General features: G+C 40.6%; 1 protein-coding gene across 4 annotated transcripts in view; it reads left to right on the top strand.

Annotated features, from left to right (window-relative positions):
* Positions 1-19,595, top strand: part of LOC131685315 (homeobox protein 5) — an 86,230-nt gene that overhangs the window by 39,478 nt on the left and 27,157 nt on the right. For 3 of the 4 annotated variants that reach the window (XM_058968958.1, XM_058968956.1, XM_058968955.1), the window contains 3 exons: positions 7,438-7,536; positions 18,401-19,084; positions 19,153-19,587. In XM_058968958.1, coding sequence (XP_058824941.1) covers positions 7,447-7,536; positions 18,401-19,084; positions 19,153-19,587 — 1,209 coding nt within the window. In that variant the 5' untranslated portion in view covers positions 7,438-7,446. Of the gene's footprint in view, positions 1-6,940; positions 7,281-7,437; positions 7,537-18,400; positions 19,085-19,152; positions 19,588-19,595 lie in introns of those variants that run through there. The other variant, XM_058968957.1, reaches the window with a different exon arrangement.

Here is a 19,595-nt window from a genome sequence, read left to right as displayed (position 1 = left end):
TCGGGCTGGATAAATTAAGGTAAAATAAATTTACCGACGAACGCGAGTCATCCATTCCCGGCCAGCATAGCATGATGAAAGTCTAACAGCATGCAATTGTCGTTAATGATAAATATACAACATTTGCTGCATTTAGACAAGTTTGATTGCATGTTACATGTGTTTTTCTATTCGACTTCATTAGTCTGTTTTATTTGTACATCTATTAGTTTGCTTTTCCATTATTTATGTATACCAAAATAGTATTGTTCAATTTATACACTGCTAGTCAAGCTCTTGGCATCTTTTTTTTTTCTGTATTCGGCATGTTGTGATTCCTTTTATTAGTATATCTCTACTATACGCTATCTATACTCATATAGGTACAAACGCTCATGACGTTCGCGATAACACAAACCTGGCCACAAACGCGACCATGCAATTTCAATAATCCATATATACTTACGCCCGCGATTACGCCTACATGAAAACTCCCCGGTAGTTAAGTAAACGTGGCATCTTTAAACTTCCAAACGCGGTCTCAAACATTAACCCACCACTCGTGCGACGGTCACGTCCGAAAGTTTTACCAGTCTGGACTAATACCTTCAGTTGAATCAATCAAAAAAGTGACGCGCATATTCACTAAACAACACGTTCCATGGTGACATGACCTGGAACTCAAGTTTCCCCATAGGGAAACGGACTATCATCTGTACCATACACTAAAAATTAAGCATAAGATTCACGGTCCGCGCGATCAAACAAGAATGCACGCTACATCATTATAAAATCAAAATTATACACGCGAAGTCACATACACGTGACAAACACATTAATATACAAATTCTTGAGCCCTTCGCGATCATCCCCGGCACCTACAACCGCGATCCAGTAAACATGATGGCATCCCAGTGATAAAGTGAATGTCTCAGCTCCTACCTAAAAACTCCCGCACTCGCACGAAAAACCTAAAACCTAACTGAGCCTAAAAACTCCCGCACTCGCACTATTATGAATCGGTCACTTCCGGATGTTTCTATCGTTGATATCAGCAGACTAGGTCCGTGCCTTCAATTGGATCAATTAAAAAAAGAAAGCTTTCATATTCACTGGACACCACGTTACATGGCGACATGACCGAGGACTCTAGTGATATGGGGTAACTTACTCCCTGTCAGAATGTGAATTGTACACCAAAAACTAACTATCAGAATGAAGGTCCAAGAACGCACGCGTATATAGGAAATGCCACACGGTTACAAAATCCAGTCTTGTACACGCGAAGTCACATGAACGCGAGCACACATGACAAACACGTTAGCGTACGAACGCTTAAGCCCTTCGCGATTAACAACGCACACCTACGTTCGCGATCGCGCAAACTTAATAACACCCCAGTAATAAGGAGAACGTTTTAGCACTTACGAAGTTTCAGACGCTGTCTCAAACGCGAACCTACAAACGTCCGTTTTCGCGCGCTCATGAATCGGTCACGTCCGGAAACCATTATTCTCTGTCCTAATAACTTAGGTCCATACATTCCGTAGGACCAATCAAAAAATAAAGCTCATATCCTCCAACAACACGTTCCATGGCGACATCACCGGGAACTCCAGTGATATGGAAGATCTCACTCTCTTTTAGCATTTTAGCCGTACACCAAAAATAAAGTATTAGATCTGCGGTCCGCACGAATATCCAAGAACACGCGACTATATGCGAAAGGCACACGGTTATAAAATAGAATTTATACACGCGAAGTTACATACACGTTAGCACACGCGACATACAAACGCACACGCGATCGAAGACGTTAACTACAAATGCTCGAGCTCTTCGCGATGATACACGTGATCGCGAGTCCCTACGCCCGCATATACCTAAACCGTACAATGAATATCACATTCAGAATCACGGCCCGCTACAATTGGCCTAATGCAGTGTTTTATTGGGCGACATTGCCTGTGTCGTCTGCAAATTGTATGTGATTCTGACGGGGAGCCCTTCCGAGAATCTAGCTCTACAGCTCCAGTAGGACAACTCGAAAAAAAAAGAAAATTTCATAGAGATCCAAGAAATAGATAGAAAGTTACAACGCTTCGAAGCACGATTCGTCTACCATGAGCAGTGGTAACTTGAAATTTTAAACTCGATTATCTCGAAATGTCGTTTTTCCAAAAATAGCTTTTCCGTGATCACGATTGCCAAAAAACCACTCAACCGATTTTCTTCATTTTTTGCAGTTGATCGTTATTAATTTCTTCTCGTACCTGAGCGATTCCTTTTTACACATAAGCTTTTGTTGTATATATAAGAATCTTTTAATACAATTTCTAGAGCTTAAAACATCGTTTTTTAGGGAAAACGTTCCCAAATGCAGAAAAAAAAATTATTCAACTAAGGTTCGTTAAGGTACGAAGATTACTCCTATTCTAATTGAATTTTATGAGCTTTAGTTGATCTATTGGTGTTCAATCGTGATCACCGCAAGCATCTTAAATAAAAGAGTTTCGGGAAAAATGCTATAACTCCGCGAAATATCAATATACACACTAATGCTTTTTTCACAGAAAAATATGCTACCAAAATATTTAGCACTCGGCATGATACTTTACCTTGATGTGGTCCAGGGGCTTTTCCACCAAAGCAGTATTACAGTGATTATATCACAGAAACTTGGGATACGATTATTTTCTTTTTAGTTAGGCTACGTTGTGATCAATTTTAGTACTTAATTTGGCGACCTTTATTATTCACTGCCATGGTCAAATAATCTACAATGTGGGTTTAGGGCCCAATTCTCTCTACAGGCACCCTTCTTTTGTTGCTATATTTTCAATTAGATCCGTGCTAACACTCACTAACACAAATTATTATCTCATATACACTAACAATCTCTCATTCCAAACGTACAAACGTGGCCTACGCGATAACACAAACCTGGTCACAAATACGAACGCCCGCGATCTCGCCAATATTCAAACACCCCGATTTATTAGGTGAACGTTGGATCCTAAGAACCTAAGCTCGCGCAATCATGAATCGGTCACGTCCGGTAGTCTTCGCCCTTGATCTTAGCAGCCCAAATTCATGCCTTTAGTTGGACCAATAGAAATAAAAACTAGACAAGACGTCCACGCGCAATCATTGAAAAATACGCGAGCATGCGAATGGCCACACGCTTATAAAAATAATGTGTTCACGCGAAGATACATACATACTAGCACACGCGATAAAAACGTCCACATACAAACGCTCGAGTCCTTCGCGATCATCCACGCACGACCACACCCACGATCTCGTAAAAAGTATAACACCCCGGTGACTAAGTGAATGGTTTAGCATTTATAAATTAACAATCCCGGTCTCGAGAGTGAACCTCCGAATGCCCGTGTTCGCACGATCATGAATCGGTTTCGTCCGGAATCCCCTATTCTCGGCCATAGTAGCATAAGTCCAATGCCTTCAGGTGGACCAATCAAAAATATAATGCTCATATCCACTAAACTACATAAAAATCGAATGTATACACACAAGTCACATACACGCGACAAACAAATATAAAAATGCTTGAGCCCTTCGCGACCATCCCCGCAACCTATACCCGCGCTCTTCCAGACCTTAGAACATCCAGGTGATAATATGAACGTCTTGTAATAACTCAAATGCAGTTTCAAGCGTGAACCTACAGTCCCCCGCACTCGCTCGATCATGAATCGTTCACGTTCGGAAGACTCTATCCTCGATTCCAGAAGTCTAGGTCCATGCCTTCAATCGAATCAATTAAAAAGAAAGCTCTCATATACCCTGGACAACACGGTCCATGGCGACATGACCGAAAATCTAGTGATATGGAGTAACTCACTCCCTGTCAGAATGCGATCCGTACACCGAAAACTTAATATCAGAATGACGGTCCGCGTGACACATACACACGAGCACACGCGACAAACACGTCAACAAACAATACTTCAGCTCTTCGCGATCATCTACGCACACCTACATTCGCGATCGCAACACTCCGGTAAAAACGTGAACGTTTTAGTACTTACGAAGTTACAAACGCGGTCTGAAACGCGAACCCGCAAACGCGCGCGATCATGAATCGGTCAGGTCCGGAAAACTTTATCCTCCATTCTAGTAACTTAGGTACATACATTCAGTTATACCAATCGAAAAATAAAGCTCATATCCACAAGGTAACACGTTCCTTGGCGACATGACTGAGAACTCTAGTGATATGTAAGAACCCACTTTTTTTTCTAGAATCTGAACCGCACACGAAAAATTAAGTATCAGATTCACGGTCCGCGCGCGATCATTCTAGAATACACGCGAATATGCGAAAGCAAACGGCATTTATACAGAATGTATGCACGCGAAGTTACATACACGTTAGCACACGCGACATACAAAGGCACACGCGATCGAATACGTTAACGTACAAATGTTCGAGCTCTTGGCGATGATACACGAGACCCTACGCTTGCACATACCTGAACGGTACAATGAATATCACACTCAGAATCACGACCCGCTACAATTGGCCTAAAGCAGTGTTTTAGTAGGCGGCATTGCCTGTCTCGTCTGCAAATTGTAGTATGTGATTCAGACGGGTAGCCCTTCCGAGAACCTAGCTCTACAGCTCCAGTAGGACAACTCTAAAAAAAAGAAAAATATGCTACCAAAATATTTAGACGGCGCCGAAACTTCAAAGCTAGTACACTATTGAGGTAACTACTCGTTAAACGACCACTCAACCCAGAACCCACGATTTTTTTAGGACAAACTCACACGTTGTTTCTTGCGTATATTTTAATATAGTTTTGATCTAGGAATAATACAAAATGACAGTTCTAAAGACGATCGCCCAAAATTCCTCTCGACGGAAGATTTTGATTGTGAAATCATCTGAGACACCCCTAGTTAGCAGACATGCATGGACCATTAAGCTTCCGGCAGTCGCGCTAGCGCACTGAGTGCACGCTGCTCTGAAAATCTAGCGAAATCGTCTTAGGACACCAGCAGCTGCGCTCGTTCAGTGGGCCATAAGCGCGACTTCCGGAGGGTTAAAATGCATGAACCATAAAAAGTTAAAAAATGGTCAAAGTTAAGCATTATAACAACAAAACACCCGATTTTCAACAATAAATAGGTTAATTTTTTTCATTTTTTATTTATTAATTTCGGTGGTTAAAGCAGTAGTGTAGTTAAACTTCTACAACAAAGTGTTTACTCAAGTTAATCAGTTTCTCTTGCAATCATTTGCACTGATTTCAAAATCTTTAAACACCCGTTAAATTTTACGTCTTGACCCTATGCAACTCCGTGCAAACCGGCTCTACTATATTTATCTTCGAAAATATTCGGGGTTAAACTGTGATAATTTGCGATAATACTCTAAGGTGATACGGCTATTAATTACATAAGATATATAAATATTTTTGGGAAGATTTCAATAGCTTCGTTCCCTTAATCAAATTAGGCAATTTAGATCATATTATTATCTTAGAAATATTGAAATTTGTTCACGAAAAGTGAAATTTGTGTGCATGTTTGGTTTATTATTTTAGTCTAGATGATAGTACACATTGACAGTATAAATTTGTAATTATTTCTTATAATTTAACAATTTTGAATGCACCAGTAAGGCTCAAAAAGTGTTTAGCAATTCTGTATTGTTGATGTAGGTCGCACTTCGGCCAAAATTTATTATAGCAATTAGTTATAGCAATATATCTTTTTACATATACTTGAGTGACTAACCTTGAAAAGAAGTATTCCGCTACATAAACGTTGGAAAGCACATTGAATTGATTTGATCAATCATAGACAAAAAACCAATGTGAAAAACCTTTCTTTAATATTCAGAAAGCTTGAAAAAAATCTGAACGCTATTTTTTAATTGAACATTATAATGTGCTTCTTGCTAAATTCACATTTCCTGCGAATAAAAAAAATTAAAAGTCTACGTAGACTTTTGGCGTGGGGGGGGGGGGGGGTGGTAAAAGTCTACTAAGGTCTACTAGGGGGGAGGGGGGTTAAATATTCTCAAATTTCGGTCTACGTGGTTTACGAACGGTTCCTTAAATAAATAATAATAAAATTTCTTATTGTTTATTTCATGAGCTGTTGTTCAAGGCAACATTACGTCTAATGGGGTACACCACTTACATTCTACGAGGGATATAGAAAAGCGACTGCACGTAGGATCAGAATTAATCAATGTAGCTTTTAAAATGCCTGTAGCGAACAATCTTTATGACATTGATACTATGTTCGTGTGACAATCACCAGCATCATTTTCCATCAAGAGTTCCCAGGTCAAACGATAAATGCAAACATGTCAATCCTATAGATCTGACTGGGTTAATTTAAACTCGAAACGCGTCCGCAAAAAAATAAATAAAAACGAAAGCGTTACTCATCATCACCGGCCGGGCAGTTACTATCTTATCGCACTTTGTGCTGAGTGTGATGTGAATCGTAAAATCTGGCATATCGTCGTTATGCCAATCATTATCACGCGGTATCAGAAGGTCCGTTCCCACTAAATGTTTATCAGTAAGTGACCATTGTAGATTCCGAAAAGTGGCCACCTTGGATTCTTCCGAAACGAAACGTAAGAAGAATACTGCGCTTTTCTTATCTAGCGTTGCTAAAATAATCCTAGTGATAAAGATTGTTATGGTTTTAAACGGGGGTACATACAACTTGCAGTAACTGAGTGAAACTTATGTTGCCTAGGTTGACAAAAAAAGAGAAAAAAATCATGCACAATCCATTTCAACTCAGATGTCATTCCTTGTGTGCTGTCGCCCCCGAATCCGAATTGTGCCCTCGTTTGCGCATGTCTCCAGAACATATGATTTTGAAATTTCCGTCCAGGCTGCTGGTGTGGACTCTGCTCCGCTGTTCTTTTGTCTCACTCGCTGGCTGCTCTGCTTCGAACGTCGAACGATCCACCAGTCGCAGCCAGCAGAGCCAGTGTGCGACGCGAAAGAAAGGAAAAAATTAAAAAAAAAGAACTCTTTTCTGTACATAGTTGATTCTTCTATCATGAATGGTAGCGAGAAAATCGTTCGATGTCGGTTGTGTACTACTTTCGATTAGATCACGTGTGTGCTGTTCTGTTTGCTCTCGGTACCCTCGGGCGAAACGCTTTTTTTCCAATGGATACCGTGTACAATTTTCACGAAATGATTGATATAATAGATGTAATCTGCACCCTCCGAACCGAACTCCAACCGATCAACGCTGATAGCGATGTGGCTTCTGCAAATCTCGTACAATGCAAGGTTAGGACCTTGTCTGATTCTCACGGGTGCAAAAAAAGGGGATGAACAGCCTCGGTTCATTCGAAACAGATAATCACAAAACTATTAATGCAACAAACAACAACAGATCCACTAATGTGAACCGTTTTTTCTTCTTTCTTTTCTGACCCAAACACAGATCGATAACATGGCGGAGAGTGATCTCAAAGCGCTTCTGGAGGAAGCCATTACCTACAAACGTCCGAAGGACCGGGAGCACAAAAGTGCAACGTTCAATGTGAGTACATATTTGCACCAGCCAGCAACAGAGCGCCGCTAATGACTTTCAAGCGTAACACACAGGTGTGGGATTTTTGTTTGCTAGAGATTACATAACGTCGCGACGTTGAGTCCTGTTGGATGCGATATAAATTTGACACTTTTCGCCGTGCTGTGCAGAGAGCATGTCATCATGGGAAGAAAATAGGTTCCTCCTGTCAGAATATAATGTGCTCAGTGCGGCGGTGGTTGTTGCGCTCTCCTCCTTGCTCCTCTGTAACATATTGTTTACGTCATTGCGAGTATGGTGGGGGCGATAACAACCACACACATAGCCGGCAGGCTTCGAGCTGACAGTTCGTATTGAGAGTCCGTTGTATTTTGCGAAGAAAAGACGTTAAATTCAAACATCTTTTTTAATTCATCTAATCCTGCGATTGTGCTTTTCTTATGTATGCAATCTTCAAAATAAATTGTTCCTATTACACTTGGAGCCTTCAAACAAGAATTCATAAATGGCTTAGATTGGCTTCCGCAGAAACTTCAAGATTTCCTTTATTGATAGTGTTTGATTCGTACTATAAAGGGGATCCAACATCAAATTGCATCACGGAAAAAACGCTGTTGAAAATTACCTTGTATACCGATCCTTTTCAAATTTTCATTCATAAGCTTTTAATATATTTTCATTCAACTTCAATACCATAACTGTACGTTCGAACTTTACCCTTAACGCCACTCATTAGGTTCTGTACAATATCTGGCTGTACGGAAACCCACTCTTTATTCGTGTCTTACTCAGATTTGGCCTCCTTCCTATGCTTCCGTAGTGCTAGCTTCATAATTGTCAAGTATTTTTGGACGGGCCTTAGTTCCGATATCCTTGGGTACGATAGTAATTCCGTTGGCTTCGCACCACTCCAGGACAACATTTAAATAGTGGCACGAAACTAGATCCTGTCAGAAGATTATAGGGCCCTCGCGTTGCTTGAACAGAGGAAGCAGATGCGTCTATGGACACTCCTTGAAGTAGATCTCCTCTTTTACAGTCCTGGTAGTCACGAACGGCGCATTCCGTTACTCACATGAGCAGATCGCTTGCCAAACCATGTATTTATTGGCAAACTTTGAAAGTTTTTGATTTATTACTTCCTCCGGAACATCAAACTTGTGCTGAGTGATGAAGAACAGTAGCCCCAGAAATCCTTCTTGACGTAAGTCTCATCATCCATGATGAGCCAATGATGCTTCGTCAGAATCTGGGTGTACAGTTTCCAGGCCCGTGACTTTCCCACCGTATTTTGCCATTTGCCATTTGGAGCCCTCTGCACTTTTTACGTATGCGATTCCTCCCAGTCCTTGACTCTCTGAACGAAAGACTTGGACAGATTCAACTGTTTGGCCACGTCCCTGACCGAAGCATTAGTATTCCGCTTAAACGCTTTCACTGCATGATTGCGATCCTGATCACTAATAGAACATCCATTCTAACCCCCTTTCTCCTTCCGTTTTATGCTCAGAATTTAGTAGTAACGTTTAATCACACGACTCACCGTTGACTGCACGATTCCGATTTGTTTTTCGATGTTCCGACGAGAGAGCTGCGAATTTTCAAGAGACTTGCGCAAAATAAATTCGCGACTGTGCTTTTCGGGTGACGCTATATTTTCCCATTTTTAAAAAAATGTAAGTACAGTCAAAACTGTAAATACACTAAACTACTCCTATCCAAATTTTCGAAAGAAAGCGCCGAATGGGTTTTTTTTCGACAGCATTTTTCCGTGTTGCAATTTGATGTGGGACACCCAGGCATTGCATTTATCACTCATATGAGTAAATGCGCCCGGATAGTTTGCTACTGCGACAATAAAAACTCACATTTTCACACGAAAAGTTATTGGCGCTCACACAACTTCTCCGGATTAATACAACGTGTTATTTCTCCGGATAAATAAAACAGCCGGAGAATGAGTGAATGAGTTTATCGCGGTATCCTTTTTTCGCTCGCTGCTTTCCTGCCGTTATTCCAAAACACGAAAAAACAAGTGTATCATATTTCTGTGCCGCTTTTCTTTGTAATTAAGTGTATTTTTTGAAGTTTTTATTGATTTCCACGAAATTAAAATTTTATCACCTTCTCCGGTGAGAAGGAAAAAGTCAAATAAATTTTATCCGGAAAATCATTCTCACGCTATTTGTGGAGACGGAGAATATTGCGACTCATCTTATCTCGGAAAAGTTGGACAATGCCTGGGGACACCCTCTATCACATTCAGAATCACGGCCCGCGGCAATTAACCTTCAGTAGTCTTTTAGTGGGTGGCATTTCCCGTCTCGTCTGCAATTGTAGTGAATGATTCTGATGGGGTGTCCTTACGAGAATCTAGCTCTTCAACTCCAGTAGAACAATACTCGAAAAAAAATATTTCAATTTGAACGAAATATTCTTAGAAGGGTTTAGAAAAAAAGCAGACCTTCAGACCAGAGATTTCTTGTAACACGAGGAGGAACAAATCAATTCATCCTTGAAGGAATATTGGGACAGACAATATTGCTCGACAACATATCGGAAAAGAACATTCTTTGCAAGAAAATAAGACGAGACTCAAGCGTTGGTAAATTTAGGTATGCTGCAGTTATTATATGGTGGTAGATGGATAGGGTCGTTCCACGGCAGTTTTAGAGCAAATCGTACAAAGCTTCTCTGAACGCGCTCCAACGGGTATCTTTGAGCGGCGTTGTATGGCGCCCATACTTGTACAGTGTACTCCGAAACAGCGCGCAGTATATAGATTTCGACGGAACGAACAAAACGAAGATATTTGTCCAATATCTCCCAAATCGCGAATTGAAATCACCCTCTCGATGACACAGCTTTGAAAGGTGTAATCCACCAAGTGCCACTTCTCAATTTTGGCTATATCATCTTGGAGCACAGCAGTGTCGTGTCCGGAAGCAACTGAACACTTTCTCGTTCGTCTAGATCGTCAGGGTAGAGTAGTTTTCCAGACTTAATGTGAGTGCAGATATCATTGATGTATAAGAGAAAGATAGATGATCCCAGGTGACTTCCTTGAGAGCGCCGGATGTCGTTTCAAATACGCTTGAACATGTAGTGCCAATTCTAACGAAAGCAAATCGTTCGTAGAGGTAGGATTACAGTCATCTTGTTACTAACGGAGGAAAGCCTAGCAGCAATTAATATGGGGTATGTTGTAAAATGCTTTCGCGTAATCAAAAGTATCATTATAGTTGCTATATCGTCGCTGTTGTGCTATCTTATGACAAACGCCATTTTGGGGTAAACTGAGTTAGATATGCCACATTACTTGTCTAAAAAATCTCTACAAAGTGGCGTTTACAGAATTTTGACATTCTGCTTGGTTACTGAGATATAGCGAGAAACGTGCTGAGAAATTTCTAATTTTTTGCTTCAAATGACTGTGTCTGGGGGTTGGCTCAAATTATCTTTATGTATGAGATGTTTTTATATGTAAAACTATCTGATAAACACAATGGCATAATCATTTTCGAAACAAAAATGCACGAACTGTGAGAAAAAAAGCAATTTAAGTTTTAAATTGGAAATATAGCATATTTGGCAACACTGTAACCAAAAATAACTATTTTTTCTAGATTCCCTGACTCATTTCCTTCAAAATGCATCTCACCGATTGTTTATAGACCAAATGAAGCCAAAGATATGAATAAAAGTTAATAATTGATGATTTTTTTCTATGGAAAATTTTCCATGCACGATTATGACATGCCATACAAATTTTGTCATCAATACACACCTATGACACGTGTGAAACCGACTTTTGTTTACATTTTTAAAGAAAACTCGGAATGTAGTTAACCGATTCTCGTAATATTTGAGAGATTAATGCAGCATAGATAGAAGCATCATTTGTCTTCTTTGAATTATTTATACCATTTATAAGTTTCAAGATACTCAATCTCAAACTTTAAAAATCGTTTTTCTCGAAATGTGCAAAATGGCGCTTGTCATAAGATAGCACAACAGCGACGATATATTGTCTTCGAATAAGTAATTTTCGTACAGACTAAAACACTATACTAAATTAAACCTATTTTCAATTTGAACATTTCTCTGCTAAAATAAAGTCAAAATGGTGAAAAACGCTATCTACCGGGTTATTCTGGCCGCACTGCATGCGATGACCAGAGTGTCGAAATAAGTCTATTCTCCGGAACGTTGAAGTCGAGCTGAGCGAGAATCAGACGGCAGTCAATGTTGTCAGCAAGAAGATCGAACACAAAAAGTCGCTGCAGAAAAACACACAACGATACTCATACGGTGGTAGTTCAAATCGACTTCGCCAGGGAAGCCGTCGAAGGGTATACCGGACGAAGCTCTTTTGCACCCGTTCTATGTGATTAATGTGTACGGTGTGATAGGGGGCCCTAAACGATAACTCCATATTCTAGAATGCTGCGTACCAGACTGATGTACAGTACCTTCAGGCAGTAGACGTCGTTGAAATCTTGGGTATTTCGGGTTATGATTAGTCCTAGTACTGCATACACTTTATTTGTTACTGTATTGAAGTGTTCGATGAAACGTAGTTTAAGGTCAAGTATAACACCAGGGTCCTTGATTGATGAAACTCGTTCTACTAGAGCAGCCCTCATTGTATACTCAAACGTAATTGACGAGAGTATTCGTGTTAATGTGATTATGTTGCATTTCTGAATGTTTATAGTCATTCCATTTCTATCACTATGTCTATTTGAAATGCACAACAATCTCCCAGAATTGTCATGATGCGATAAATTTTCAGATCGTCTGCGTACACCACCTTACACGATATCAATTCGCTGCAAATGTCATTCACAAAGAGATTCGTCGACATTGTTGGAAGAGGCAGCGTACAACGCATTGTAAACAAAATTTTCCGGCACTTTAGCCAGACAGTGCAGTAGTGAGATTCCTCTGTAATTTTAATATTATGGGTGTTTCCGGCCTTATATATTGGAACAAAAGCAAGCTACTTTCCATACATTTAGGAATACGTTTTTCGTGGCTGAGCGATTGAAAATAATGGTTACTGAAATAGCTCTCAGGCATATTATTTTATGAACATAAGAGGTATGCAATCCGGACCCGGTCCCTTCAACGGGTCAAAGTTGGTCGACCGCTCAGTATATCGGCATTACTTACGTTAGGAAACCGGAGACTGATGTTATGCGATGGCATTGTTTCAGTGTACTCCTAAGTGATGAGTCTAAGAGCGCGTACTCTTGGGTGCTGGATAAGAGTGTGAGATCCAAGCGAGTGTGGTTTTTTGATATTGGAATCTTATGACTAATAATCATTAGACCGAGCGTTTGGCGGACAGCTGTTATGGATGTGTCTACTTTCGAATGGGGGGACATATTGGTTCAGCTGGTCAAAGACACATTTGATCTTGGGCATAGTGATCGATTAAATCGATTCAGATCAATGGACTGTCATCTATAAAAAATGATCAGTAGAATGGCTCGAATATGACATTTTTCAGCACAGCACTTCTTGATTTCCTTTTGTGGTCCCAAAGTCCCAAAGCCTGTGCAAAGTTTGGGAGCGTTCGGTTGCTTCCCGGGTTTGCGCATTGCGTTCAAAGTTTGTATGGGATTTTATATGGGGAAATCAATTATTTTGCGTTTAGGTTAATAAAGATCGCTATTTCACTGAACATAGCTTTATAAAACCATAGTTCAAACCTTGGTTAACAACTTTGTAGAGGACTAGCTACGAGTTTTCAAAAAATAGTTATAACGATTCTAAAACTTAAGGGTACAATCCAAATGCAAAAATTCATCATTTCTTCCAACACTGTCAGTACACCACGACACCGCTACTTTAAACTTAAATAAATGAGAATATAGTCATCGCAGAGACTTGGTACCTTTGAATGAAATGCTCAGAATGAATTGCTGAATAGCATAGACGTAGTAGGAAAATGAAAAGAAGAGGGGGTGTGACTTGTGTACTTCCCAGCAACCAACCGCTACCAAATTTTGCTCAGTCATTTGGGACCACAAAAGGAACTCAAAAAGTGCTGTGCCCGCTAGTTAAATCATTTTGAATTTTTCCCACACAACCGCGAGCCACTCTAATGATCAGATTGAAGGTTGATGTTTTTATCGCTTAACTCGCTCGAACTGTCGCTCTGGCTCGTGAAGATGGCGAGTAACACTCGTCTATAACTAATCGGATTCACTTTATAGATCAATTTACTCTGCCTTAACATTATCCATACATACTAAAAATAATCTATAATCTATCTTTGCTTGACTTATTTTTTCTTTTATTACTATATCAGATTGCACCTGGGTTCGAATCCCGACCCCGCACATAGAGTTAGACATTTCTTATAAGAGATTTTTTCTAACCCGAAGAGGTGAATGACCTTAAGGTTAAACCCTGTATAATCCAAAAAAAATTATCGGATTCATACTCACTAACACAATAAATTGCATATTCTCTCACATACACTCGCAATCTCTCCCATTCTAATCGTACAAACGCTCGTGGCCTTCACGATACACAAACCTGGTCACAAACGTGAACATGCAATTGCAATCATCCACACTTACTTACGCCCGCAACCTCGCCAACATTTAAACACCCCGGTAATTAAGTAAATGTAGTAAATTAAGTATAGTAAATTAAGTAAATCGGTCTCGTCAGGAAGTCCTTACCCTCGATCCTAGAAGTTTAGTCTGATGCCTTCAGTTGGACCAGTATAAAAATGACGGTCATATAGACTAGACAACACGTTCCATGGCGACATGATCGGGAACTTTAGTAAAATGGGAGAACTCACTCTTCTAGCATCTGAACCGATCACTGAAAATTAGGTGCCAGATTTACGGCTCACGTGCGATCATTCAAGAACATGCGAATGGCCACACGGTTATAGAAAATAATTTATACACGCGAAGTTAGACGTTGGCACACGCGACAAACACGTTAACATACAAACACTCTAGGCCTTCGCGATCATCCACGCACACCTTCGCACGCGATCTCGCGAACAGAATAATACTCCGGTGACTAAGTGAACGTTATAAATTCACAAACGTGGTCTCAGGAGTGAACCTACAAACGCCCGTCAGATCATGAACCGGTTATGTCCGTAAGTCCCTATCCTCGGCCCTAGTAGGATAGGCCCAATGCCTTCAGGGAAACCAAACAAAAAATGACGCTCATCAACTAAGCAACACGTTCCATAGCGACATGACCGGGAACTTTGATGGTATGAGAAAACTCACTCTTCTAGCATCTGAACCGTACACTGAAAAAAAGTACTAGATTCGAGGTCCGCGCAATTATCTGAAAGCACTGGAATATGCGAATAGACATACGGTTATGAAATTGATCTTATACACGTGAAGTCACGTAGGGGAATTGTGGGAAAAACCGACACCCCACAACATTTCCTAGAAATCAAATTTTTATTCATTTCATAATAATACATTATTATTAGTACGTTTATTTAGAGCATTTGAAGAAAAATTGGATTTACGTTAGTACGCCGAATGTCATAAAAATAAACAAAACATACGACAGCAGCGTTCCTACTCGTCTGGATGTTAAATTTCGTTGGTAGATTTTAAGGTTTTAACCGAGCAAAAGCATTTTAAAATAACCACATTTTTCAGTACCTATTATTATCGGCCTGTCCTATGATCAACTAGGTGTATTGAAGACGAGTTTGAGAAATTCAATATTTTTAATTGCTTTTGTAAAAAAATGTGCGCTGTTGGGGTGAAACCGACACCCTGTGGTTAGGGTAAAACCGACACGCTGTTAAGATGGTTGTGTATATTTGCGATTCATTTCAAAATACTGGGGATCTTTGTAACACTTCAATTAGCCTATTAGAACACTATAGTATTAGCAGAAATACACAGAAATACTTTTATTGTGTTTATTTCTTGTAAGTCTCTTTAAAAATCAAAAATTGGAATTTTTGCTTATCTGATTCTATCGAAGCTTTTGCAATTTCTGCAAAAAGCTAATCAAACCGAATTTCTAGTGTTCTCTTGGTTTGTCATAGACGAACTTTATCACAATGAGACAATGATGTTATGTATACCCCAATAGATCGTTGATGATCAGAGTCCGAAAAATCAAATCTGAAAAAGATAGTTTTACTACGAAGTAGTACTATAAATAGAATGAATCCAATTAGGAGAATGTAGAACGCTTGAAAATCTTCTCTTACGAAATAAAGTGACACTGGAGGTTACAATGACGTGCGCAAGGATTATTTGGAAATACTCATATCAATAAATAATCCTATAGCATAAAATACTCTTATTTATAGCACTACGCTTTCGAACTTTCTTCCCCTCACTACATGATGAAGCAATAAAAAGCACATATTTGCATCATACATACTCACACTTTATTAATCACGCATATATCTCATTTTTAATAAAGATAAAGATTTTAATAAAATGGAGAGAAAATAAATTAAAGGGGGTGTCGATCTTACCCCTATGGGGTGTCGGTTTTACCCGCAGTGCCTACAAAAAGTCACTTTGTTTTCCAAGTTTTACAACCAATAATTGTTAATGAAATTAAATTTTTGAAGCGCTGAAAAAATTAAGTCTTGTTAAGAATTTTCTGAAGAAGAATTCTGCATAAAAACTATAATTTTATTGGTTTTGTGGCAACTTAGAAAAATTGTTTAGCTTAAGGTGTCGGTTTTAACCATAATTCCCCTACATGCGACAAATACGTTAGCATACAAATGCTTGAGCCTTTCGCGATCATCCACGCAATTCACACTCGTGATCACGTAAACATAACATCTCAGTGGTAAGGTGAACGTCTCAGCACTTATAAATTTTCAAACAGTGGTCTCAAGCATGAACCTACAAACTCTCACGCTCGCGCGATCATGAATGGGTCACTTCCGGAAGTCTCCATCCTCTGTTCCAACAGTCTAGGTTCATGCCTTTGGCTCAAATCAAAAAGGAAAGCTCTCATCCACTGGACAACACGTTCCATGGCGACGTGACCAGGAACTCTAGCGATATGTGGTAACTAGCTCCCTTTCAGAATGGAAACCGTGCATCGAAAACTAAATATCAGAATGACGGTCCGCGTGACCATTCAAAAACACACGCGAATTTGTGAATGGCCACACGGTTACAAAATCGTATTGATACACGCGAAGTCACATACACGCGAGGACACGCGACAAACACGTCAACACGTAGGTCCATACATTCAGTTCAACAAATAAAAAAAAAGTTCACATCCACTAGACAACACGTTCCATGGCGACATAACCGGGAACTCTAGTAATATGGAAGAACTCACTTTCTTCTAGCATCCGAACCGTACACCGGAAATTAAGTATCAGATTCACGGTCCGCGCGCAATCATCCAAGTACACACGCGAATATGCGAAAGGTACACGGTTATAAAATATTTATACGCGTAAAGTCACATACACGTTAGCACACGCGACACGCCATCGAACACGCTAGCGTACAAACTTTCGAGCCCTTCACGATGACACATGCTACGCCCGCACATATTTGAACCGTACAATAAATAGCACATTCAGAATCACGGCCCGCTGCAATTGACCTTAAGCATTATTTTACTGGGTGATGTTTCCCGTCTCGTTCGCAATTGTAGTGAGTGATTCTGCCGGGGAGCCCTTCCGAGAACCTAGCTCTACAGCTCCAGTAGGACAAGTCTCGAAAAAAATATATATAGTTCGATCGACTACCTACCTCCGTTTAATATTGCTGAAGTTAATGAGAATGTAAATAAATATTCGCTCGTAAAGGTTGTAATTCAGAATAAGGTTGGCATTGCTCAACTAATGTTTTGCATGGTACCGGAGCTATCGGTACGATGCGACCCAACATATTCAATGTGTACACGTCGAAATGGTGCAGTAGAAGCTAGCCAGAATTATGGAGCAGTTATAACCAGCGGCTGTAGCGCATGTATAAGTTTGTACCAGTTGCCTAATATCAGTATCAATGTTTGACCAGTACACGAAACTTTAAGGGCCTTGGGCGCTCGGTGCCTGATAGTTGTTTCATAAATCTAGAATGGTAACTGTATGGCACGATGAGACGAACACCGTAAAGTACCACATACCTGTACCAGTGAGTCTGATTTCATAATACGGTTAGGGGGTTTCCTGCCTGCGGTTCGCTTTCCGCGTCAGTATATGATCGATGCTTTCCTCCACAGCGAGAATGACTGATTCTGTGGATCTATGATGGTTACCAAAGGAAAGTTTTCGTTTATATTTAGCATGCCTCAAATCAAAAATCAGTTACTTCCACCGAAACTCTAACATCTATTCACAAAGAAGCAATAATATTATCTAACTTAAATTAATCTAAAAAATGATTGTGATGTGATGTGATAGAAAGCCAAAGTTTTTCCAGTGGATTCGGGTAGATTTACCGTAGCCTCGAAATGGGTTGTCACATAACTTTCATTTTACCGTTTTTAGAAGGTTGTAGTGACTAGAAAAAGAATTCAGACTGTTCAGTTCGGGATCCAAAAGATTCCAGAGTCGAACTCATGATGTCCAGAGCGCTAGATTAGTACAGTAAAATAGCATATGTATCAAAACAAGCAAATCGAATATTTGGCAAGCGATATGTACTTGCAGCAATCGAGATTTGTTTAAATTGCAAGCACAACTGTAAATCATCGAGTTTATCGTTTTGCAAGTAAAAAACAAATTTCAAATCTAGATGAATAAATTTTCCACAAGTATAATTGAAATGAAATAATTGAGATATTCCTTTTTACTTCAAAGAAATATTTAATCAATAGTATAATAACTAAAACCATTCTAATTCACTCCTCTTTCCGAACCGCACAGGAACTTCTCAGCAAGACAGAGATGGAAGACCAGGAACAAAACTTTTCCTTCACCAGCCGTGCTGTGCAATCCAAGCGTGCCTCGGGTCGACCCACGCAGGGCGGCTCGCTGCAGGACCTCCAGGAGGCCAGTCTGTATGATTACTACTACTCCGAGTTCCCCTTCGCAACCGAGTACTACACAAACCTGGGCGGCCTGGGAGTGACGACATCTCGGCGGCATCATGGCAGTGGCAGCTCGGGGGCCAGCGTCGGTCCTGGCGGAGGAGACCGGGTAACGAATCCCCGGCAGAAGAAGTACACAAGCTCGGTTTCATCCCGGCAGCGGGAGGGCGGAAGCCTCCCAAGCAATGTCAACATAGAGTATCCGTTTTTTAATGAAGTCGGACATCATCATACTACCGGAACGATTACCAAATTCAAAAAGCGGGACGGAGGAGCGAAAAGCGATTACGGTACCATGTTGTTGCCGGCTCCGTTGACCAGCGCCGCAGCGGCAGAGCTTATTAGTGCCGTGGCGGAAGCTGCCGGTAGTCCAGGACTGTGTGGTGGGATGAAAAATACCGAATCTCAGCTAATTGATGGCTGCGGGGGTGTCATGGGCACAGGACACACCGTCATCGATATGGGAGAGCTGGAATCTGACGAGACGCAGCATCTGCTGGCACACGATGCACTGCAACAGGTAAAGTCGGAAGGAATATTTTTACATGTAAGATATTGTTCAAAGTATGTGCTTTTTTTTCTTGTTAGAACCTATACGATTCGGGTCTGGATGAGTTCGAGGGAAGTGGCACTGATCTGTATGGAAGCAGCACGACTACCAGCGGTGGCAGCAGCACAACCGGCGGTGCCGGCAGTGGCTGCAGTGCATTGAAAAAGATTCCGCGCTTCCCAACAGCGAGCTACACTAGTCATGCCAAGCTGGAAATTGGCGAACCCTCATCCACGGTTCGACCGTCGTCGGTTCACCATGTCGATAAGACCGTGTCTCTGCCCATGCTGGAAAGCAACAAGAGCGTCGATATTACACCAATCCAACTCGGATCAAGCTATCAGGCAGTCAAATGTTTCGTATCGAGCGACAGCAGCAAAAGTGATCAAGCGAAGCACGTGATGATGGGCACGATCAGTTCCAACAACACCAAATACATCTCGACGCAAAGCTTCAATCAGATAATTTCGCAGGTAAGTTG

The sequence above is a fragment of the Topomyia yanbarensis genome, chromosome 2 (assembly GCF_030247195.1).
Source record: "Topomyia yanbarensis strain Yona2022 chromosome 2, ASM3024719v1, whole genome shotgun sequence".
Classification (NCBI taxonomy): domain Eukaryota; kingdom Metazoa; phylum Arthropoda; class Insecta; order Diptera; family Culicidae; genus Topomyia; species Topomyia yanbarensis.
This window is presented reverse-complemented; position numbering and strand designations above follow the sequence as displayed.